At 37.3% G+C, this 25,384-nt stretch overlaps 1 protein-coding gene across 2 annotated transcripts in view; it reads right to left on the bottom strand.

Annotated features, from left to right (window-relative positions):
- HECTD1 (HECT domain E3 ubiquitin protein ligase 1) overlaps positions 1-24,026 on the bottom strand; it is a 58,266-nt gene extending 34,240 nt beyond the window's left edge. The window contains exons 1-8 of one of the 2 annotated variants that reach the window (XM_084263677.1): positions 23,755-24,026; positions 6,754-6,988; positions 5,633-5,860; positions 2,050-2,331; positions 1,498-1,786; positions 1,117-1,193; positions 932-1,030; positions 489-603 (exon numbers count right to left, since the gene is read on the bottom strand). In XM_084263677.1, coding sequence (XP_084119803.1) covers positions 489-603; positions 932-1,030; positions 1,117-1,193; positions 1,498-1,786; positions 2,050-2,331; positions 5,633-5,860; positions 6,754-6,988; positions 23,755-23,894 — 1,465 coding nt within the window. In that variant the 5' untranslated portion in view covers positions 23,895-24,026. The remainder of the gene's footprint in view (positions 1-488; positions 604-931; positions 1,031-1,116; positions 1,194-1,497; positions 1,787-2,049; positions 2,332-5,632; positions 5,861-6,753; positions 6,989-23,754) is intronic. The other variant, XM_084263678.1, reaches the window with a different exon arrangement.
- Positions 24,027-25,384: the final 1,358 nt, after the last annotated feature.

Raw genomic sequence — 25,384 nt, 5'->3', positions numbered from 1 at the left:
ATGTTCCTGAAGACATAACAATGCACATACGCAAGGCTTCTTGAAGAAAACTGTTTGATAACAGGTACCACCAAAAAGGAGAAGCTCAAAATCCTTCAGGTGAAGTATTGCTGAACACATAACCACCTGTGGCTTCAGTGCTACAAAAGCCTCAAACAGGTAACGCACAGTTTTCACATCAAAAGAAAGGATGCCAGAGATACTACTTTATGTCATCAACCCACAACAAAATCCCAGTCTAGCCCCATTACACAGAAGAAGAGCTGGGCCACTGGCACTCCTCACACCCAGTCAGCAGTTTATTCAGTAATAGCTATCCCTTAAGAACATTTAAAATATTAAGGTTTTTATATGTACTCTGCATATGCTGGTCACAAAATACTATTTTTAGAAGAAATTACTAATAGAGTAAAATTCTATTAATTGAATTGCTTAACATATATAAGCATTTCTACTAGCAAAGACATGAAATTAAAAACTGCACTCACCTGGAGACTGAAGAATAGCTACTACTTCACTGTGCCCCCTTTCACGAGCTTTGTCTAAAGGAGTTTTCCCATCTTCATCTCTCAAATCAGGGTTTGCACCATGCCGTAAGAGAGTCTGACAACACATGTTTTTAAATATGAAAGAGACATTAAGATTCTTTCTTCCTAAGTAATGAACATGGTTTTCATGCAACTTTCCCACACTTCTCAGGCTTGTAAGGAAAGTTGGAACATTGCACACTTTTTATATCTGTAGAGCTAATATTAAAACTGCTTTTATTCACATTAATGCCTGATTTGTAACAAAAAAGGTTGTTTTGATAAACACTGAAAGAAAGTGTAAATATTCAACAGCACACAGGTTAAACACACTGTATCAAAGACATTTTCTACAGAACAAGGCAATGAGTGTGTAAGGCTTTCTAACACTGTTTAAATCATACCTTTGCTACCTGAGGCCTTCCAAAACACGCTGCATAATGTAATGAGGATGACCTCTGACCTCTGTTAACATCAGCACCCCTTTCACAGAGAAATTCTACCTGTTAAACAAGAAAAACAGTTCTTTTCATCATTCTTTACATAAATAAATAAATAAATCTTTTAAGGCTCTGTAAAATTCATTTACCATTTCCTGAGTTCCAAAAGCTGAGGCCCAGTTTAAAAGAGTTTGTCCTACATCATCCATAAAATTTACTTCAAAAGCTGAAAGATACAATTAAATAAAAAAGTTAAAGCTCCTAGAACTATAAAGTGTTCTTTAAATAAGTGGCAGGTCTTACAAAAAGCAGCATACTCAATGATCCTAGAGAGCATTCATGCCCTTAATTGCAACTAAAAACAAGCAGCATAGTAATTATTACTAACAAGACCTGTTGTGTATTTTTTTCAAAATAAGTAAACTTGCACAAAAAGAATTTCAAGATACTACCCATGTATTTCTTATGACTCCACAGATTATAAAAATGATAAGGTATCTCATTCTCTTTTTCAGAGCATTTTTGCTTACCTCCTGTGTCAATAGCATCTATTAGTGCATCAGTATCCTTACTGCGGATGCAATCTATCAGCTGCCGATGAGAACGTTCCCCAGAACTATCCAGCCTTCTCAATCCTGGGATTCTGCCTGTAGATCCAGCACTGGATTTTGGCAGGGCTTTTCTCCCTTCGAACAGTAGCACCAAAAGAAGATCTACTAACCGCATGGTATCCAGCACACATCTCTCATCACCCTGCAACGCACTTTCTATAGAATCTGGAAGTTCAGATCTTAGGAGATCCTGGAAATAATTAAAAGTCTGAACAATAAAAAATATACAGGGCTTTAGAAAATACTATCAGAATAGGGTTTTATTTCCATATGAAATGTTTCCTTTATTCCCCTCTCTATAAATAACTTCTGTGTGTGTGTGTGTGTGTGTGTGTGTGTGTGTGTGTAGATAGATATCTATATAAATCTCTATATAAAGTAGCAATGCAAATCTTGGAAAACATTAAGAGTATATGAAGGGGAAAAACTCTATGACAATAAAAAAACCTGTAGCATAAAAAGATTTCTTACATGTGTTACTACTGGAGAGCCTCTACACAGCGTTGACAACAGGCTTACAATAGTTGACACCTGATTACTTAATTTAGAGTCTGCAGCTGTAGATGGTGCTCCAGTGCTACTCCGTCCAGGTTTACAAGCTGAAGATGGTCCTGATGCTGTCCCACCAGCAGCTGCCATTCGAGATAACAACTCCTCCGTTAAACCATGCTTAGCTAACGGGGCTGGGTCAACTCCACGCCGTGTGAATCTGTCAGCTAATGAAGCAAAGCATCTTAGAGCTCCATCTGAAACCTAAAAAGGTAGTGAAAGAGAAAAAAATGAAAAATCTAGGATATTCACAAGAATACAAGACACACAGAAGCAGCTGATTTCCCCAGGTTCCCTTCAAAATAAATGAGGGAGCCAGGCTTGTTTAACCCAGAAACCTGGAGTGAGAACCCAACAGAGCTCTGAACTGCTCACTGAAGGGCTGTATTGTTGTTGTGTATTTTCCCTCCTTTCTATTGATAATAAGGAAATCAAGGAAATTAATTTTAGCATTATGAGCATCTCCTTAAGTTTATCAGCAAGGTACCAAACCAAACTAGAAAAACATGTTTGATAACCAAACAGCCATATTAATAGCCACTGGAAACAACATTTTAAAAATCAGTTTTTAGTTACAGATATTGTTCTTACAGGAAACACAATTATTTATAATCCCCACTAGAAATTGTCCATCCTGATAATACAGTTTGAAAACCACCAAAAGCACCTCATTGCTTGCTATTGAAATACTGAGTGCTTAACCTTCTGGTTGTTCAGATGTTAGAAACCGTTAAAGCTGCTTTCTAATAATTAAGCTTTAAAAACAACAAAAACTCCTGGCCCCAAAATACGTAGAAAATGCACTATGAGATTTTACTTTCACACAATTACTGGATTTCAAATTTATTCCTCAAAGAAAAATGAAGACAGTTTAATAATTCCCTTACAGTTTTATCATCTGTACTCACAAGCAATAAAACATAATGTTACAAATTGATATTTATAAACAATATTATGTTAATATTACAATGTCATATTAATTTGGTGTGTACTAAAAAGAAATGCTACCAAACCAGCAATTAGCTGAGGTACCAACTCAAAACTTCCAGAGTATTAAAATGACAGTGAAGTTTGATAGTTAAAGTTGCATTTAAAGATCTACACAATTCTCATAAGTATTTCAAAAGAAAATTTTCAACTGGACCAAGTCTAAAGCTAGGACAAAGTGGGAAAAGCAGACTTTTACTTAGACAATCCAGATTGTCTACTGAGCACCTGACCCAGGGATATGCGAGTATTTTCATGACAATAAAATACAGACTCCAAAATTTAGGTTTGTCACTGTAGGGAGAAAAAAACCAAAACCAAACCACCAGCAATGACATGGGGAAAACAAGGCTTACTGATGATCCTCTTAACAATATAGCGAAAAAACTGCTGGCCACTGCCCAGGAAAGGATCCAACTTCTTTTCATGTCACTTGAAAAGAGAGGTTTTGCCTGTAACATCTCTCTTGTCTATACCCTGTACGTGTCTCCATCTTTCAGAACAGGAGGTTTGCATAGGCATATCAAGATGGGCAACCTTTGGCACATTTGCCCTCATAGATGAGCAGCACCAAACCAGACTGTTCTCAAGAAACAGTTAAAAGTTAAACAGTTAAAACACCCCACAAAACACAATCCAGCAACTCTATTCTCAGTTCCTGCAGTTCTTACTCCCTAAAAACGTCATCAACTCCTAGGCAGCCCACTTTCAAAATGACTGTCAGCTGTTATGTGTCATGAACTGAAAGACAGTTACTCATCACCACACAGAACAAGATTAGAGTATTAGCCAGACTTCATGAAGTTAAAATCCTAAATCCTCATTAATTTTGCAAGGGCTTGAAAAACAAAGTCTCTCCTGAACAAATGCAAAGCATGCTAAACTTCTGGCATGGTCCTTGCATGCCGAGCATTCTGATTTATCTAGACTCTTTTGCAAGGGATTTTTTCTTGAACTTGTAATGGTCACTACTCATGTCCTCTGGCATTTTGCTCCAGTTCTCTGACAGCACAAAGGATAAACAATTCTGCCAGTTTCTATGTATGCTGTGTATACTTTATGGATTTTTTTTTTCACCAGAACAGCTCTGTCAGAGCTGCTTATTTAAAACATTGCATTAGTGGCATCAGCTTACAAAACAAATGAGTACCTTCTACAGTACATGCATTTGTTCTTGGAAAAAGCAAGTCTGATAGAAAAGTTTAAGAAAACTCCCCAAAACTTAGAGATAAGCTGTTATTGGGGCCACATTCATCTGGTCTGAACTCTTCCCTCAAGTGATGTTACTAACTGGCAGCCCACAGGGGGAGTAGGAGAAACAACAACAAAACTTTACAAAGGAACTTACTGGCCAAATCCATAATATACATGAAGATTTATTACAAATCCTGAAGTTTGCTTCACATAAAACACATTTCTCAAGGATACCAGTATAGATTTACTTACTATCATCTGGGTTACTCCAATGTCAAGCACAGTTATCTTAAAGCTTAATTGCTAAAAAGATTAAGTTAATTTGAACTCTCGTTCAGATCTCCAACAGCCCCAGCAATTACTTTCTTTCAAACACATCCTAAACTGGTAAACAGTTAGAATACTACAGACTTACAGTCTAAATTACAGAATTAGTGTTGTCTAAGATGATGAGTGCATTAATAAAATTACATAATCTCTAAAAACCACAGTAGCTTGCTAAATTTGGTAGTGTGACAGTCCCCTGCCAATTGGGTCTTTCAAAAAGATCTAAAAATATATAAAAAAATTCTCTCACAGGCAGAAAGATTTGTCTCCCAAATATGATGCACGTAATAAACCAGACTAATGGGTGACTGGGGGTGTAGCAAAAGGAATGTGGGGCTGAAACAGAGACTGATATGTTACAGACAAGAAGCCTAACTAAGGTACAGAAAGAATCTGGATAAAGAGCTGTTGCAAAGCATTAGTATGACATACAAAAAAAAAGTATTCTACTAGTAGGAAGATAATTCCTCTAGGATTCGTTTTCTAGACTTTACAAGGACTACTTCAAGTTAATAAAACTGCAATAAAGAAGTGGCGCTGCATCTATAGCAGTATCATTTAATCTGACTTCCAATGTAATACTTTAGCATTGATTGTGGATGTTTTTATTGCTTCTCTTAGTTTGGCAAAAGAAAAACAAACCAAATTGATTTTCCTCTCTTATTTATGCTCAATTTACTAACTCAGGTCCAGACATAGAGCAATAATTACCTCAGAAAGTACTTCAAAATGCACTGAAAAAAAATACAGGACATTTCTCAGTAAGTTTTCAGAGGTTAAATAAGATCACATTCACACAACAGCACTTGGAATCAAATGCTAAGCAGTATTTTTATCCTCCTGTCATCAGAGCTGTAAAGGAAACTATCATAGTATCCAAATATGACAAATAGTATGTAAACATAGTTGTGGAGGCTATATAAAAATACCTAGCCATTCATTTATTAAACATAATGGAAGTTAAATACACAGCATATTGAGCCAATGATTACATTACCTGATGGTCTTCATGTTTTAGTAAACTAGACAGTGATTCCACACAGATCTCTAAAGAAGAATCCTGAGGCTCCATCTTGCCACAGAGTCTGGACACTACAGCCATAGCTGAATGCAAAGTATCTTTATGAACAAGGTGTCCACTGTCACGAATAAATGTCAGAACACAATTCAACCCTCCAGCTTCAAACACAGCTCCGGACTCACGGGTACAGATTAATTCTAACACCTGTGACAAAAAGAAATTTAATTAGAATGAAGTACACATAAGAAGTCAGTTCTTTGTTTATATCCATCTACTGAACTGGTTAAGAAAACAAAATAGCAGAACAAAAGATTCCTGCTATTTCTCAACACCCAGAAAGGGGCAGCTAAAGTCTCCAGTACTCTAATAGTTTTCTTCAAAAATACAGAAGCAAATAGAAGATCCTGACAACAGGATGGTCATAACAGGTGTTTATGAGAGACAGTGAGACAAAAGTATCTTTTCCCCAGAGAATCAACTTTGGCTAATACATGACTAATAGCTCTGAAACTTCTAAAAGCACTCTTATTCCAGTAGTTCAGTGTTGGACATGTAAGTAGACCAGAACTGGTAAATAGGAAATAAGTGCATAACATCTGATGCTATGGTAATCAAGGACTTGAAACTTTATACTATCTTGTGGAAATGAGCTATGCCTTAAACAAGAGATCTTAAGGGTCTCATTAATTTTTCTGAGAAGTTCATGAGGATGCAGAGGATCTGCTGTTTAGTGCTACTGAAGACAGTAGATGATTTATTTTTTTTTTACAGCAGGTAATGTATCTTTATCTGGAGAATTCTTCATTCCCTTTTCAGCATAAAATCAGCCCTGAGCATTCTAGTCACATGAGATAAACCAGAAAACTTTTTTTTAATATTACTTGTTTCTTTTTCTATACATTTTATAAAAGAAATCTCAGCTTTGCGGAGCACTAGATTGACAGTAAAAATAAGCAGTGTCCCTGCCATGGACAACTGTATCATACTCCATGTTTTTGCTTCCCATTTTAATAAAACAGGATTACAAGATGAAGAGGCTCTTCAGTAACAGCAAATTTTCCAGCTCTCAGAAACAGAGGGTTCTTCAGAACACATACCTTCACACATTGCTCTGCCAAATCTCTGCTGGTTCTGTTGTTAAGTTCAACAACTACTAAACGATTACAAAGTGCCTTGATAGCTCCATCCACTCCCACAATCCTACGGGTGCATTCAGCTGACACATCCAGATAGTAGGTGATGGCACGAGCTGTTACTTCCAATACGTTGTCTGGAGCACTTTCATCAAGAAAAATTTTGCACAGTGCTGGTAAAAAAGTTCGAGGAGGACATCTGCAGGGGGAAAAAAGTAACAAAACATTACTAAAGTTGTGCAAGTTTCTCTACATTAATTTCATATACTTTTACATTAACATATTAATAGTTTTCATGCTAGCATTACTTACTCAATTAGTTTACAGTTGGTCCTGAGCAGTCATTTGGAATACTAGGGACAGTCATCTCTTACACATCCTAAAAACTCAAATCACTTATACAAAAAGACGCTATATTAGGAGATGAATCCATCAGGAAAAAAAAAAAAAAAATTGAAATCATAAAGGGAAAAATTTATCCTCTTGGAAAATTGCTTTAGGAATTAACCTCACATCACCAAATGGAATGCATTTTTTCTTAGTAGAGCTTTAAAGTTCATGGTGAACCATTATGTTCAATAAAGAGACTAAAGATTTTGGTTTCACTACACAGTCTAATTCCCTAAGTTGTCCTTATTCCCTATGGTATAAATGTTCCCACTTGTTTTTTATCCTACTTCAGTTCCTCCCTGCTCCATTTTTTTTTCTCCAACCTCACTGAGAACCTATCTAATTCGGTTTGCTTCTACTGCATTTTCTCTTTATATCCATGCATTGGTAGCCTCTGGCTCTCCTCTTTGTTACCCTCATTTCCATATGCAAATCGGTCAGGAATATTGTTGACAAAATAAGCAAACTGCACTAGTCCTTCTTCTGCCCCTCTGATATAAAAGGATTCAAACCAAAATGGATGATCATAATAATGCTTTTCACTATTATTGGCAGTTGTGGTTAAGACTGACTTGGCTTGTGGAGCTATATCTTAAGATGATTTATCTTCCAACAGCATACTTATTCAGCAATAAATAACTTAATATAGTGATTGTTCACTGCAATGGTACAAGACTTCCAAAGCAGTGGCAGGGAATTCAGTGAAGGTGATGTATGCCATGACAGCAGTCAAAATAACTGGATACCTCATCCATTGATTTAGTTTTGATCTCCTACATCTATAGGAAGTAAATACTACATTTTTTTTTCTTAAACTAGGGTTTGGTCTGCAAAAGAAGGCCTAAAATTTTTCTAAATCCAAAAAGAAAGAACAAAAATAATGGTGTGCTTTTTGATCTGGCAGGTGAAGGCAGATGATGAATCACTCTGAAAAGTAATCCAGAGGTCATTCAGTATCCCATCTGGTACACACAGTGACTCATACAAAGGCACCAAATCATGGGACAGCAGGATGCTAAGTTTCCTTGAAGACCTGGCCACGCTTTATGAAGTAATTAAATAATACTGCCTGACAAATAAATGCATTACCCAATGATCCTCAATGACATAAATTAATAATAGAAGCTTCAATAAAACAAAATCACATATTTAATACTTATATTAGTCTATCCAGCCTATACTGTTGTTCTTAAGGAATGTGCTATTTAACTCCACATCTTCCTTCAGAAGAGTAACTTTGCATTTTGAAGACATTATCCAACAGGGAGGGGAAAAAAAAGTCTGAAATTTGTACTCATTATTAAACGACTACCATACAACAAACAAGAAGCATTTCAGCCCATAACATTTAAAGCAGACAGTGCTACCTGTTCAAGCATTTCGCTGTTTGATCTTTTCCACTGCAACACCAGACAGATCGCTAAAATGTTGCTGTGAACAGCATTCTTCCAACATTATACAGCAATAAAAAAAACCCTACCAATAAACACAAATCTTAAACCAGAAACATACACATATAACTAAGTAGAAGGTAAGGAGGTCCACTGTCTCCACTGTAATACTAGCAAGTAATAGTAAAACCCCTCTATATTATGGCAGGAAGTTAAAAGCAATACTTAGCAAATCTAACATTTGCTTTTCTCCTATGATTTAACAGATTATAAAAAGACACAACACAAATGGAACTTGGCTGAATTTTTTTGAAAATGGACATTTAAAATTTTGGAAGAAATCTGTTCCTGTCCTTAAAAACATGTCCATTTCTGGGCTCCCCAGTTCAAGAAAGATAAGGAACTGTTGGAGAGAGTCCATGGAGGGCTACAGGGATGATTAGGGGACTGAAGCATCTCTCTTATGAGGAAAGGCTGAGGGAGCTGGGTCCATTTAGCCTGGACAAGACTGAGAGGACATCTCATCAACACTTATAAAGCTCAGGTGTCAAGAGAGACTCTTTTCATTGATGCCTAGTGACAGGACAAGGGGCAACCGGCACAAACTGGAACACACGAAGCTCCATCTGAACATGAGGAAGAAGTTCTTCACTTTGAGGGTTAGAGAGCACTGGCACAGGATGCCCAGAGAGGCTGCAGAGTTGCCTTCTCTGGAGATACTCAAAATCTACCTGGACACAATCCTGTGCAACCTGCTCTAGGTGGTCCTGCTTTAGCAGGGAGGTTGGACTGGATGAGTTCCAGAGGTTCCTTCTAAGCCCCTGTGATATTGTGAAACACCTGTCCATGAGCTCCAGTGACAGAGCAGAAACAACAAAACCACAAAGTTACTAAGAACCCATTACTCACATGGAATTCATTTCAGCACGCAAACACCAGTGTACTGTAACAGCAACACTCATATAAGACCACAGCTCACTGGCAAAACTTAAGCATTTGGGGATTTTTTAAAAAGTCTTCTTGCCAAAACTTCTAGCAACATTAGTCAGAGAGCATACTTTTTCAATTAGGAGGCAAATAACAATGTCCACTTGCTGTAACAACATTTGTTTTCTGACCTAGAGGAATGATTTCCAGTCCTCTAATAAGGAAACCAAGTTGTATCACAAGGTTTCAGAAAGAAACCGTACATTTGTCACGCGCTTAACCTGTGGAAATTACTTACCTTACTTCTCAAAATAAAATGCTACCCAGACTAATTTTGTAGACTGTAGTAATACATGCTGAATTCCTATAAAAGCAGCAATAATAGTAACAACTTCACTTGTTCTGAAAAAAAAATATTATCCTTTCTGAAAACAGCAACTGATCTAATTTTAACAAGTGTTCACAGAAGATTCTTTCAAGCCACATCAATCTCTGAGCTCTATGTAATTTATGCTTGTTTCAAGAGTTCAGCTTTGGCTTTTGGAGTTGTTTGTTTTGGTGGTTTGGGTTTTTTGTTTGTATGGTGGGGGGGCTTGTTCAGGGTGAGGGATTTTTTGGTTTGGGTTTTTGTCTGCATGTGTTTTCTGCTATTGTTGTTTTGGTGGGGTTTTGTGGGGTGTTTTTTCCGTTTAGTTCTGTTGGATATTGCTAGTAACCAGGAATCTGAGAGCTACACTACACCACACAGAAAAGGCAGCTAAAACAAACTAAAGATTTAAAACTGGAGAGAAAAAGGAGGGGGGAAAAGCAATACCAACAATTAAAGTGCTGATCCTTTTTCCTCTCCTTTTTCCTGCAGCAAAACAAGAAGCTACACACATGAAATCACAAGCTTGAAAGTGAAACAGAACAAAACACACCAGCTTTATGGCAAAAAGCTATACACACCATCCACTCCAGTACACACTAATTTACTGCAATATTATCTTTATTTTTTTCTTTAAAAGTTAATTACTTGTATTTCAAAGCAGAATTTATTATATAACTTTAAAGAGTTGCCTGTTACCTAACAACAAAAAAAAGTCAACCATTCTAATTGATTGCTCTGGACCAGCTACAAATTCATCTAACAAATCATGTAATCAATGCATAGCAGAAAAATGCATAGCAAAAAAGGTGAAAAAACAAGATGGTTTACAAAGAAACATCAGTCATATAACACATATAAAGATAACAAAGCTTGATTGTTATTGCAGCTCATGCAAATCTACAAGTAATACAAATGCAAACTTCATTTTTCTCAAAAAAAACCATCCAAACCAAACAAAAAACCAGAATTTTTCCATCACCAAGCCAGCTAATGAGAGCTACATAATATTACTTTAGCCCACAGTTGTGTCATCATCTTCCCCCACTCAAGCAATTTGGTTCAAGTCCCACACAGTACAGTAACACAAATTAAGTTATTATCCCTAAAGTCATACAGGGCAATAAATGCAGGCAGAAGTCTGAAGTATTTCTTAAGAAAGCAAACCAGACAGCCCTGGATTCTATCACCTCTGAGTCTCTGCCAGTGAGACTGTCAAAAAGTATTTTTATTATTGCTTTATGAACACTGCCTTAACAATCTATTATATATGGCTACAACCTTTTTAAAGAGGTCATAGCTGGTAAGAGATCCAACTTGTTTTTCAAGCTCCAAAGGATGACAGTGACACTGACTTTGAAAATAAAGCCAAGTCATCACTTGTATTCTCAGACACAAGAGACATTTGGCCAATGCAGTCCACAATACATCAATTTGCCTGAATAGGACCTCTATGCTATCTTGTCCACTGATATTATTTCAGGCCAGTACATTACTATACTTTGTTCTAAGCAGCAGGAAAAAAATGTTTACTATCCCAATCAAATATACATAACAGAACAGCTTTTCTGGTCAGCTACAAACTTTTTACAATTCTATGAAAAAAACAATTAACAAGTTGCATTTCTATCTATTTCTGAAATACATCTTCAAGAAGCTGCACCCAAGCCTCCTCAGATAGTCTTTCACTCTGTGGGCATTAAGAGTTTGAGACAAGAAAGAAAAAAAAAATAAATTTGTATGTGTAAATTATTTCCCAGAATTTAAACAGTATTCCAATTGCACAGATTGGGATGTATGAAATAATACATTTCTGTGTTGAACCAAGTGAAATAATCCAGTAGCAGGAGCTTCTTGGGAACAAATACAATTGACTGGCCTTCATTAATATCGCTTAAGCAAGCGGGCAGGAATACATGCACACCTACAAGTTTAAAATACTGCCTTCTTCCACCTTAACTTAACTGCAGTCTTGTGATCATTAGACACAGTAGATCAAGACTGAACTCACTGCATTGTCTTCTCCTATCCAGAATAGTTCCTAATCATGTTTAGCATCTCTTTCCCCTAATCTATTGCCTGTGACATATAAATCATTAGTATTTGTCATACTGTAGCATCTGAGGTCTCCTGTCACACAGATCAAGATCTCCCTGCACTACCAGAGCAAAAGAACAAATTCCATCCTAGAAAAACTGCTGTATAATTGCACAATAGGACAGATATAGACAAGAGAGTGCAAATTAATTGTCCCACATCTTAGCTCAGTATCTCAGCAGTTCTGACAGCTACAATTTACCGTTCAGCATATCACATCATTATGTTGGATTTCCTTATTCCACTTCTTCACACCTTTTTAAAGCACTTTACTGTCAGTTAACCCATCACCAGCATTTTCTGCTATTTTAATAAAGGGCTTCTAGAGATGACAAGGTTTTATTCCCGCTTCACCCAAAAGCCATCACAGGAATGAACTGTACCGCTGTTGTTATGCTCACAATTGTGACCTAAAATGCTGCTCTGAATGTGCATGCAAAATGACTGGCTAAGAATGATGCTCTCTGCTGTACTCAGAGAACTAATATTCAGAGCAAGAGGAAGACGTGCAACCTACAAGCACAGTGCTATGCTTACTAAAGGTCACAAAAGAACTTTGACCTTGGTTCTGATACAGCTTTTGCAAAAATATTTAGTCTGGGCGTTTGGTAGAATCAAGAGCAGCAGCTGAATAAAGGGCGAGCAAATTTACTCCACAGCTACAAAAACCACAGGGACTGCTAGAGTTCTAGACAGAGGGATTAACACACTTACAAAACATCTTCAACACAAAGCAAACCTCCAAAACCCCAGGCTTCAGTACTCTGTAGTAAAGAAATCGCTGTATTTATTTTGTGGTGAAAGCCACATACAAGCCTCCCAGTAGATGGGGAACGGTTAGTTACAGTGGAACTCCTGATGCACACAGTTTACGGTGTAAGCACGCACATGCCACACAGATTAACTCAGATCCTTGTTGCCTGCTGAAGTCCACTCAGGCCTTCACAACCCCTAAAGTTCCTGCTAGTGAGGGAACAAAGTACCAGCTCTGCCATTCATGCACACTGTAGATCAATGACAGAACCGGTAATAGCACAGAAGGGTGTAGGCCAGTGCTCCAGCCATCTTCTTGAGCACAGAAATGTACAGCTGTCATTTTGAAGAATTTCAGTCATTATGCTGTAGGTAACTTGTTGATGAGTAATTGTGTTACAAACAGCAGTATACAGATCAGCTTAATAGAGATCTCCCTCTAATCCCAAAATCTGCATTGCATGGGTCTCTTGTGGTTGAAACTATGAGCATCTGCTCTACATGTCTCAAGGACAAGAACATGCATCTGTGATTAGTGCCCGAGACAGGACTGGAAGGAGTAGATGGGAACACAAGCACAAAATGGGACACAACACTGTCACAGCCATACAGCAAATGTCCAAAGTATGCCCCTCCCTACCGTCCCATAGACCCACTGTAGATTTCTATGTGCTGGCACTTGAACCCTAAGAAAAGGGAAAGTCTCACCCTTACTCTCTATACCTCAAAATTGTTCAAGTGGGCTTTCAAAGAAGTTCTTAAATTTCCACTCAATCGAGTCCTGAGTAAAGGCACCTTGTTACTGAAATGTAAGTAAAGGCAGCACAGGGAAGAGAAATCCACTGCTTACCTGGAAGCAATTCTAGCAACCAGGTCCTGAGATAAGCACTTTCTGAGGACCAGCCTCTCTTTTAATGAAGCAAATACAATCAAAACCAAAGAGGGAATCGGAGAACCCATATTATATATGTGCCACTACAACTTAATTCTAAGGGAAACTCCTACTGGCTTACTTAGTAAGGCCAAAATAGGTCAGAGGGACCTAAAACCATCTCAGATATTTCCTGCAGAAGATCCCATCAGTAATAGGGACCCTAATGCTGTTCCAACTAAGACTGCACTCAGAACTAAAATGTACTTTAACAGGTAGTGAAGCAAAGCATTTCAGGAATGCCTGTATCACAGTGGCCACACGTTGGACTTGCCTATAGAAAACTGACCACATGGGAAAAACAAGGATGTCAAAACTTCTTGGGAGAGCAGGGAGGCTGAGGACAGAACTATGATCCTGAATGAACTGAACTAACAGGACAGCAACTGATGTTCAGCTTCCAGCACACTCACATCCACTGACAGATGATGCTTTTGACTTGCAAGAGGAAAAAGCACAAATAAACCTTTCATCACTGTAGGCCTCAACTCTCACAGACAGGGGAAAAAAGCAAAGTATGTAATTTCTGAACTTAAAACACCCCAGTAAAAAACAACATGGTGAAACTGGTTTTGAATCTAGACCTTATACTAACTAAAAGAAATAATATATCTCAAAAAAAAAAAAAAAACCCCAGAAAAAAAGACTGTAGTAAATTTGTTTAACACAGGAAAAAACATAGTATTTTTAATAGTTTTTATTCTTTCAAATTAGAAAATAGTTGTTAATAGAAGCTAATAGCTAGCTCCAAAGTTCAGATTTCTATTTAGGCACATCTAATTAATATGAAAATTAAAGGAAAATATTTTTAGATTTTAATTTCTAAGACACTATATTAACATCACATTGGGCACTTCCTAAAGTATTTTAAGAGTCCCCTCATGAAGAGCGATTAGGGACCAGCTTAGTGAATTAATGAGGTTACTCTGTGTTACTTCTTAGTGAAAGACCAACTTCAGTGAGTTAATGAGGTTACTCTGCAACCAATGCTACAGCTCCTGTCTCTCAGTTCTGGATGCCCACCCAACTTCATTCTGGTACTCCCAGGATAAGAGCTTCTGCTACATATTATTTTGCAATCTCCAACCCACCATGTTTCAAAGATCTTACCAGAAGGCAGGTTTGTAAATGACACGTTTTTCAAAGGTCTTCAGTAAGTACTCTTCAGTATCAATATTTACCCTTCATATTCTAATCCATTAAGATTAGGGCAGTAGAGCATTCCCTGTTCCCCTACACTGACACCATGAAAAGAATTAAACCACATGAAAAAGTGCTATTTCTATTAAAAAACAGTCATTCTTTCAGTGTCAGAATGAGTTTATTAAGCCTGCGAAAACCATGATGCACAAATTCTTTACTGCACAGCCTTCCTCTGCAGACACTTCGATTGATCTGAAAGCATTTGCTAAACATCACAATCAACTTGATAAGATACAAAGACAGGCACAGAAATTTATCAATGTAATCATACTACTACAGCATTATAATCAGTGTAATGCCATATGCTGACACACTTCTCAGTCTTTTCTTCTCCCCTGCCCCCCCTCTTTATGAGCAGAAGTATCCATAGAGATGTAAAATTCTTAAATAGCAACAGAAGTAAGCTCCTACCAATGCTAAGCCCTTTAACTCAAACGAAGTGACTCAGCTGATTTTTACAGCTTGCCAGTGTAAAAAGATACCAAGGAAGTAAAAATAGGCACTGTAAACTAATTTCTGTAATTGCATTTCATATTCTCAATGCGCTTAAAAGCTTTAGCCAAAACAGCAACAATAACAGTATTGTTGTGTTTAAACAAAACCTGAGGGGGTGGGGGGAAGAAAGAAGAAGAAGAATTAAAAAAAAAAGGTAAAAGACAATCCCACTTCATCCCCAAAATGGTTAACACAACTACTGCCAGCACTAGGGTGTGTTACAGTTCCGGAGTAAGGCTGGATGGGGTTGATGCAGAGGCCCCACCACGTGCCAAAGCCTTCAGCTTTGGGCGCCTGGTCCCAAGCATGTGACTTGTGGCAGAAAACCAAGCGCAGCTGCCTGCCAGCACTTGTGCTGGATCTGTAATCCATACCATCTGCTGAAACCAGTAAGAAGTGGGAAAATAAGGAATTACATGTCCTTGCAGTCCTTAATATGCGTGCCTACAGTATTTAATTCTATAATACATTTTAAATAACTGAAAATTGCAATGTGGATTTAAACCTCTTTAGTAACTGTTTTTGAGGAAAAAATATACTAGTTAAATATTTACAACAATGTGTCACACAACTCTGACGTTTCAAAGAACATACATCCCACATTTGTTCTTAAAGCAATAGTAATTACAACTTAGTTCTGATTGTTTTTCCTTTCTGTCATTCTTTCTATGGAAGGAAATCTCAGGTCTCAGGCTTTCTCTGATTGTTTCCACATATGAACCAAAAACATCAACAGAGGGATGAAAATCATCCATGTGAGAACTGCTTGGGTGCCTGTGTTGCCTATCGATATTCTTCCAGAGTCATTTCCAAAACATGTTGACATGTTTTGTTACAATATGGCTACAGAACAAATAAAGGCAAGAAAACTTCCAGTTATGTATAAGCTTTTAGAGATAACACATTATATTTTAAAGGTAGAAAGAAAACACAATTAAAATGCAACTGCTAATTTACAAAATTATACTAGACTTATAAAATATTAAAAACTTTCAAAACTCTGAACCTCTACTTAACTGCAATCACAGCTCAGGCCAATAAAACAGAATTAACTCCATCTTGCATTTATTCCAGCAGAAAAACTGCATTGTTAGAAATTAAAATAAATTCATTTAGAATTCAAATTTGACATTTAGAACCACTGTCAAACTTCCTTTTAGCTAAATGAAGGACAGCTGAACTCTGTTCTGAGAATTTGCTATTAGGAGGGAAAACATCATCAAAGTACTCAACTACAAGTTCACTAAATAACCATTGTGCAATGTGAAACAAAAGACAAAATGCATTAAAAAACCCAGCTCCTGTAGGATAGGCAAATTCTAAATTTCTAATAAATTGTAAACTTTGCTCTTGAATTTACAAAGGATGGTGTTGGGCTGTCTTTTGCATTTTTCAGTATTTTATAAAAGATATGCCACACCTCAGTGTAGTAATTTCACATACATTTGTTCTACCTCCAGCATTTTGTAAATATTTTGCAGTAACTCAGTCCACAGTAGCTGAATAAGTTAAAGACCTCGATACTACAGATATTTCTGCCTATGATTTGCACCGGTAGCAACTTCAATTGTGCAAACAGTAAACGTAACATGTACTTTAACCATTAGCTAAAACAAAAAGTATGATTTTCTAAGTGTGCCTAAATACACACCACTCCCCACAAGCTTCTGCTGGATCTCCAGAGAACTGACTTAAACTAATAAAACTTGACTTTCCCAATTCATAATTTGCTGCCCACCTACGCTGTCTATGCCTCGGTATGTAAGCCTCTTGCTCAGGGGCCAATATTTAAAATAATTTGACTAGCACAGTCATTCATATAAACAGTGGCTTCACTTTCTTGAAATTCCTGTAACTCTTATTTTATTGGTCTTGTCCAATGTATTAGGTGATGGAATCGTTTGAAAGGTCAATAACTCACTGCCTTAAAATTCTGCCCCCATCTTCTGTGTGGTACGTGCAAGATTCACTTCAATCTCTTCTCTCTCACACAAAGCCCCAAACAAAGGATAGGCTACTTGATGATACAACCCATACTAGTAAATAGTGGCAAAGACAGTGTGATGAGTTATTTAGAATTGTCTGGACTACTCAGGAGCACGGGCTCATTTAAACAAAATGTTCTCTAACAAACACAAACGCCAAGTTACAGATCTTAGCCTGGTAATACATCAAGCCATGCCTAAGAACTGAGCACAGTCTGGAAAGCAACTTTGAAGATAAATAACTAAACCCCACACTTCCTGTACAATGCTTTGGAAACAACTAACTAAATTTGGGATGCATAACTGCTAACTGTTAAGTGAACTACTATATACAGCACAGATGAAGCCAACGTTGGAAAATAATTCTGAATAAAAATTGAAATTTAAGAATTGAAGAGAAAAAAGATCAGTACCTGACAGGATGTTTACATGCAAGTACATTCACAGTAACAATGGGTGTTGTCTTTTAATTCAATTGGAAAAGGTGCACTGACTGCCCACCAGAGAATGCAGAAGTCTGTTCAATCCAAAGAGGCATGCAAATTTCAACAACAAAAGCAACTATGCAGCAGATTAAAAAGCAAAACAGGGTAAAAATAGGCAGGATGGCCTATTGGAAGCATTAACTACGCATTATGCTCATATCAAACAAGACGCTTAATTCAGTAGTAACCAGGTAAAATATAGAGGCCTACAACAGGAGAGAGGATGTCAACTTAGATGACCTAGTCTTCCGTTCTGGTCTCTGCAACCATTAAGATTAATTTATCTCCATAATACCTTTGACAACAAGACCACAATTCCCATTTTACAAAGAACAACCAGAAAGACTTTGGCATGTTAAGTGTCACGGCTGCAAAAACTCCAACCACTCAATAGAAAAACAAAAGCCCTAAAAATTTGGTGTCATTGTTAACATTGTGCTGTAACAAGACAGCTCCCTGAAAAATACAGCACACACCCCTGCCTTCAGGAAAGCACTCTATAGGATGCTGAAGATCCCACTACATTGGAATCCACAGAGCAAATGACTGAAGTGATACCATTTCCTGCTGCCACACTCTCTGCCTTCATTAAAAGGCAAAACCAGTCCAGAGGAATCACAAGTCCTGCCATTGTAAAGCCTGAAAAAAATTTCAATTGAGATGTCTGCATTAGTCCAAACCAATAATTCACAAAGACCATATGCTTTGTATGGTTTGAAATAATGAAAACTGTAGTCTATTGTTGACAGAAATACTCATCCTAATTCACTCATGGCTGCACTCCAGCACAAGTAATAGCCTGGCTTCTTTTTTTTTTCTTTAAAAATAACAAAACATCAAATTTGTATAACACACAACATGAAACCAGCTTCATGTGGCCAGAGCTGCCCCCTCAGCCTGTCAGTTTTATCATGATTATTAGATCTTCATGACTGTCTGAATTACAAAGATGGCTTTAAAGCCAATCCAAACTTTAAAAAATAGGCCTGAAAACCACCACTTTAGATTCCTATCCTTATCTCTACAAGAAAAATTGGTTTTCTAACTAAATCTCATGTTGATTTACTGGAGTTCTACAATCCTGATAAACACAGGAGCCTGTAGTTTCAAGCAGTCAGGTGCAGGTAAAGCTAAACTGTTCCACATTATCCTACCAGTTTTGCTAGCTCAAATCAACAGCCTTTGATTCACTAGAATTTCTTCTTATATGTCAGCAAACACAAGGTACAGTTTTAAGTAGGTATTCACTACTATATAAGAATAAGATTTAACATAAATTAAAATAAGCTTGACCTAAAAATAAACTTACATATTAGATCCTTAAATTATGATCCTTTATTTTTCAAATAAGCTGGTAACTTTCTCAGTCTAGAAAAGATTTTACTCTGGTCTTACTTTACTTGTACTACTGCCTTTTTCTACGAGTTTTCTTTATAATTAAGGAAAAGAATTAAACAACTTGTGCATAAATAGCATGGTCAGTAGGTCTAGGAGGATGACTGTACCCCTGTACTCAGCACTGGTGTGGCCACACCTTGAGTACTGTGTCCAGTTCTGGGCCCTTCACTACAAGAAGGGCATAGAGGTCCTCAAGCATGTTCAGAGAAGGGTAACCAGGCTGGGGAAGGGGCTGGAGGGCAAATCTAATGAGAAGCAGCTGAGGGAGCTGGGGATGTTTAGCCTGGAGAAGTCTGAGAGGAGACCTTATGACTGCCTACAAGGAGGTTGTAGAGAGGTGGGTGATGGTCTTTTCAGCCAAATGACAGGTGATAGGAAAAGGGGAAATGCCACTAAGGTGCACCAGGGCAGATCCAGATTAGCTGCTGGGAAAAAATTCTTCACTGAAAGGGTTATTGGGCACTGGAACAGGCTGCCCAGGGAGGTGGTTGAGTCACCATCCCTGGATGTGTTTAAAGGATGGGTAGATGAGGTACTTAGAGACATGGTTTAGTAGAGGACTGCTATGGTTGTACTTGATCTTAAAGGTCTTTTCCAACCTGTGATTCTGCAACATCTCCCTTACTAAATACTTTTACTCTGGCAGACAGGGAAAGAAAATACCAACACAAAGCCCAGATCTCAATTTTATTTCATCAAAAATTAAGTAAACCAATCAGACAGGGCAAAAAAAGATAAATTAAAAGCTTATGTGGAAAAGGGCTATATTAATAACATGAGATTGCAACTAACAGCCTCTACATTGTCTTTGAAATTACCTGTAACAACTTAAACACTAAAAACATAATTTCAGTTATGTTTATGTAAAATGCATACTTAAAACTCCTGTTAAAATTGACTTAACAACACAGCTTAATTACAATTTGGGACTAACTCTGATAATCACAATGAGTTTAGCGATTTCGCTCCAATTCAACTACTTAGCAGGACCATTCCCATTCACTCATTAAGTTTCTGCAGTTTAAGCTATTGACTTTTGCTGGTGGTAAAATGCTAACCATTCTTCATGTTAAGTGACTAACAGTGTCTGTGACTCATTATCACCAGAAGATGAATATGCTGATGATTTCTGTCATGCTAGCATATGAGTAACACTAAAAATAATTTCATCATACCTAATATGTAAATCTGGGAAGAAGTAAAGAAACGTCAGTTACTTGGTACCACTACCTGTCACAGGCTGCACACCCCGCAACCTGCTGGGACACCCCCAGAACACCATGAAATAGACCATGGTACATCTGTGCCCACATCCATTTTCCTGAGCTGATCTGAAACACTACTTCCAACATCCACTACTCTTGTCCAGAAAGAACCCCCGGCCCCTTCCCCAGTTAGTGACTTTTGCTAAGTGAGACTGTGTATTGCCTGTAACTCCTTAAGAAACCAGTCTGGAAAATTTGTTCTTCTTTTAGGGAAAACACAGAGCATTCACGTAAATATTTTTCATGTCTTTGTTTTGTAGCTTTGCCACCATATGCAGGTTTTAGTCACCAGATGTACGTCACTAAAATGATGAACTTTTCCTTAGCTTGCATCACAAGAGAAAATAATTTCTCACATAGAAGTGGACTTAAACATACTAAATAAAGTTACTCTAACTGATCCCTGAAAAAAACCCAAAAAAAAACCCTCCACACACACTTCATTCTCCAAGAAATTGACTGTTTTAAGATTCCACCTTCCATCTCCCAGTTGCCAAATTCCACAGATGAAAAAACTCCTTAAAAAGTTTCTTAGTTAATATAATGAATGGCAATAAACAACTCCAAGATCTTGAAACAACATCTGCACAGCATACAAAAATTTGGGAATAAGCTCTTCTTGCTTAACAGAAGAAAAAAAAAACAACCCATAAAATCTAGAGGTTGGTCATCTGACCAACAGAAAAACATGCCCACGTTATAAATCAAGCATAAACTGAAACTGTCTTCAAGATTAGTTCCTAAAAAGTATGTTTGGCAACATGTCTGTCACATTAAAAACATCACTGAAAAGAAACTTTAAAATATTATCAAAAATTATAGGGCTTTGACCAACCTGGTCTAATGAAGGGTGTCTCTGCACACGGCAGGGAAGTTGGAACTCGATGGTCTTTAAGGTCCCTTCCATACCAAACCAGTCTATGACTCTGTGGCTATTTCAGATACACTCTCTCAACACACAACAGTTTTGGTTGCCTGAACTGTCATTTGGAAATATTATTAAAATACTTTTCAAAACATCATCTATTACTTACAGAGTTTCAAAGTAAGTCAACTTGAAACACAAGGTGTGATACCACAGGCACCCAAGGCCACCAAGAAATTCTCCACTGAAGAGTGTATACCTTTCTCTGCTTCTTCTATATTTCCAGTTACATAGTTCCACCTCCAGTGCCCATCACCAGATGCTGTAATTCACCACAACTGCAGAAAACTAGCCAACTTCTTCAGCAGGTTTAAAGAGCAACATGCTCTTTTAGTAAATTAGAAGAGCCCAGCAAGCCTTGACACTGGCACGAACCAAGGATATGACTGGGAGGAGTAAAAATGATGACTGATAACTGGAAAAAAGTAGATCTCCCCTTTGAAGGTAAAATGAGCTGTATGTCAGCTCACTGAATATTGTGGAAACTTATCTTTAGTGTATTCACTGTGCCAATTAAAAGCAACAGTTTCAACTTCAGACTAAAATCACTTGAACAGGCAGGAAGCCTTGGTAACTTTTCCCCCAATTTACACTTTGTTCTCTTCTGTTTGTCTTTGAGGGACTCTTGCAACAGCAAGACAGATCAACAACTTACAAGACCAGTAAAATTAAATCATACCAAGGCTCGAAGCAAAAGTTTAAATGCCAAATGGTATTTTAAATGCTGCTTCTTTCAGGCATAAAAACTAATTTTAAAGCCACAACACTGCAATAGCAGAGCATTTGTTGTCTATACTTTAAGACAAAAAAAAGCATTTGGACTATTTAATTATTTTTTATTGAGATGGAAGTCTGTTCTAAATAAAATGCATAAAAGCCACAACTAGTTTATATTTTAAAAGTTGACATTTAATTCCTGATTCTCAAACACCCAGAATATATCCTTACAAATGCTTATGCTCAAACTTCTACATCTGTTCTACACTGAATATACTGAAGCAGGAAGTTCACCTAAATGCATCAGAAAAAATAATTCTTAACTGTCAAATTCTTTTCTACAGCAGCAAATTAAGAAGTCAGTAAATCAGCTTTTCTGAGGCTGAAGAGATCTGAAAACAGTACTACAAGAGACAGACAAGGAATCAGAATGGATCTCCCCACAGCGAGTCACAAGCCAAACTGTTACCTGCAAGTTGGTCAAGGCCAAGACCAGGCGATTTCAAACTCTTAAGTAATGTAACAGTGAGCAGAGTTTTGTACACAACTACTACAAATCCAAATTTTAGAGAAGCATGAACTTTACACTTCCTGTAATAAAAAAGCAGTTGTAAAAGTTGAACAGCTTTTAAGACATAAGCCTGAAAACTGTTCTCCTCTTCAGGGCTACAAAACTAAACACCATAACAAACAGCTACCTTCTCAAAGGCTTCCAAACCCACACTCCTACACAGGAGGAAAAGACACTAACCATACTCTGAGCTGTGAAAGAAAGGCAAGTGCCAGTAATGAAAAAAAGAAGATGGAAAAAGTGAGAGATGCCAAAGCATCAGAGTAAGAACTGGGGAAATAAACAAATCTATATTAAAATAACCACACCAACAGTAAAAAAGGTAAGAGCAGGTTTAAACGTTGCCATTGCTTACGCTTTCGCTACCTCCTTCCCCTATTACTGGTAACCCCTCACAGGAAGGGGTGTACCACCTGCACAGCAACGCTACTAAGTAACAGAAGTGGTTACATCAGCATTTTGTGCTGTGAGAAATACAAAAAGAAGAGAGAGCAGTGAAGTGTACTATGAAGTATGTGAGGTGTACTAATGCAGCTGAGATGGAGGGTGGCATAATAGTAACATTCTTCAAACAAGGAGCAAATATTTGTGTGAAGAGCACCTAGTATTTGTGATTTTTGTTTGGATTTACAGAGCTCAGAAAAAGCTATTGTATCTGTTGAGAGAAGTGTTACAAGCACGTAGTTGCTTAAATGTATCTGGGTGACCATTCCAGCTTTGTTTAAAAAAAAGTTTTCTCTATCATCAAAAAAACCCCAAGCAACCAAAAAAACCCACCTCTCAACACTTCCCCACTGCAACTCTGAACACATTTCTTTAAACTGAACAACCAGATCATGCGTCAGAACAGCCACTTCAGATCACTCACAGCACACCACAGTTTCAGTCAGACAGCAGTACTTCACACACGAACAGAAACTCTTCATTTCAGTGATCTACGCTCAAGTTCAGTCTGCAACAACATTTTTGAGGTTGAAAGTTTCTAGGAATGTTAAATGTTGTATGCAGCTACTGAGACAGAAAAAAAAAATAACATTCTAAAAGGCAAAAGCCAAAACTACTTACGTTTCAAAACAGCGATCCACGTTGTCTGACATCAGAAGTAGCATGCATAGCTGTTCCAGTGCTATTAGCTGCATATCCCTTTCATCTCCCTGCCCCATCTGTAGCCATTCCAGCAACGTGTCTGGGTCCACATCTGCCATGGTTTTTCAAACAAAAAGAAAAAAAGCCGCCTCCACTTCAATTAAAAAGTACCAAAAATATCCTTTAAGTGTTCAAGCCGGACTAACTTGAGTACAGTTTGTATCTCTCTTCAGCCAGCCCCAGGCCTTTGCAGCTTTCACCTGGAAAGTAAAAAAAAAAAAAATAACAAATGATTGCAATATTGTCTTTAAGTTTTTTTTTTTGTTTGCTCCTCTCTAAAATGTACAGCATGTTTTTGGGCTGACACTAAGAAAACTTCCACACATTTGCCCAGCAATTTTTTTTAAGCTTTACACATAAGTGAATGGTACTAAGTTTGTTCTGTTCCACTGGAAAAAACTCTCTAGTTCCAGCTGACAATCAAGCAAAGCTTGGGAGCCTGCTCTATCTTTACAGGATAACCCAAAATAAAAACTTAAGTAGAAAAAACTATGCTTAAACTTTGTCTTTATATTAGCTTTCAGAATATACCAAGATAGTGGCATCCTGCCTATATGCTTTCCTTTAATAGAATTTCATAATAAAGCGTCAAGTTTGCTGAAAGATTAATTACCTCAAATATGGAGAGACATCAAAAGTCACATTTAAAATACAAACTCACAAAACAAACAAGAAGTTGAAATGAACTGCTAGAGACTTGGAGAATCTTTGAAAAACTTTTCTTAAACCTTCATTTTTAAAAGTAGCATTTGACCATAAGGAAAGTAAGCTTTTTAAGTCAAAGTATAAATAAGGCAATTTAAGAATCGCTTCTATTTTCAAGAGTTAAGGTTTTGTTGCAGGGGTCTTTTTTTAAAGAAAAAATTATTTATCTAATTCACAGCATTAAAAAAAATGCAGTGAATAATTCAAATAATTTGTGTACATATAAGGAAAACAACATTATTTGTTGGCCCAATGCCCATAGTTCTACACATAAGCTGAAGACCAAAAAAGTCCCCTTAAAATGTAGAGATATTTTTGGCCTATGTGCTTTCTTTCTACTGTGTGTTTTACTAACTAATAGTCCAATTCACCCACCCCCCAGGCCTAAGAACACAGCAAACACTACTATTTACACATAAAAACCTAAAAGGTTGCATACCAATCTCTCCAAATTAAATATACAAGAAAAAAAATTTTCTGTTTTTTAAACAAAACTTATAAAAAGAAAAATCAGTTTACCAAACTCACAAGCTAAATATGAAATGCTGGATAGTTGTCTCCACAAATTGGGGAGGGGGAGGGGGGGAGAATCTCAATCTGGACAAAGTCTGCCTACTTGTTTACTTGCTGTCAATGAGTTAATAGTTAAAAAATAACTCCATCAAGGGCACATCCACAAAAGGGAATCAAAAATTGGTATCACATGGAGAAATAGGCACTGAATCAGCAGTACTCTTTCACTGTGACAAAACACAAGTATGACAGATATGACTTTTTAACAATTCAGGGCCACAACAACATTACAGAACACTCAGTTACTTCTTGCCACTTATACGTTGTTGTA

Source organism: Gallinula chloropus (assembly GCF_964237585.1).
Source record: "Gallinula chloropus genome assembly, chromosome: 4".
NCBI classification, from domain to species: Eukaryota; Metazoa; Chordata; class Aves; order Gruiformes; family Rallidae; genus Gallinula; species Gallinula chloropus.
The sequence above is the reverse complement of the archived record's forward strand: the minus strand, read 5'-3'. Positions and strand labels throughout refer to the sequence as shown.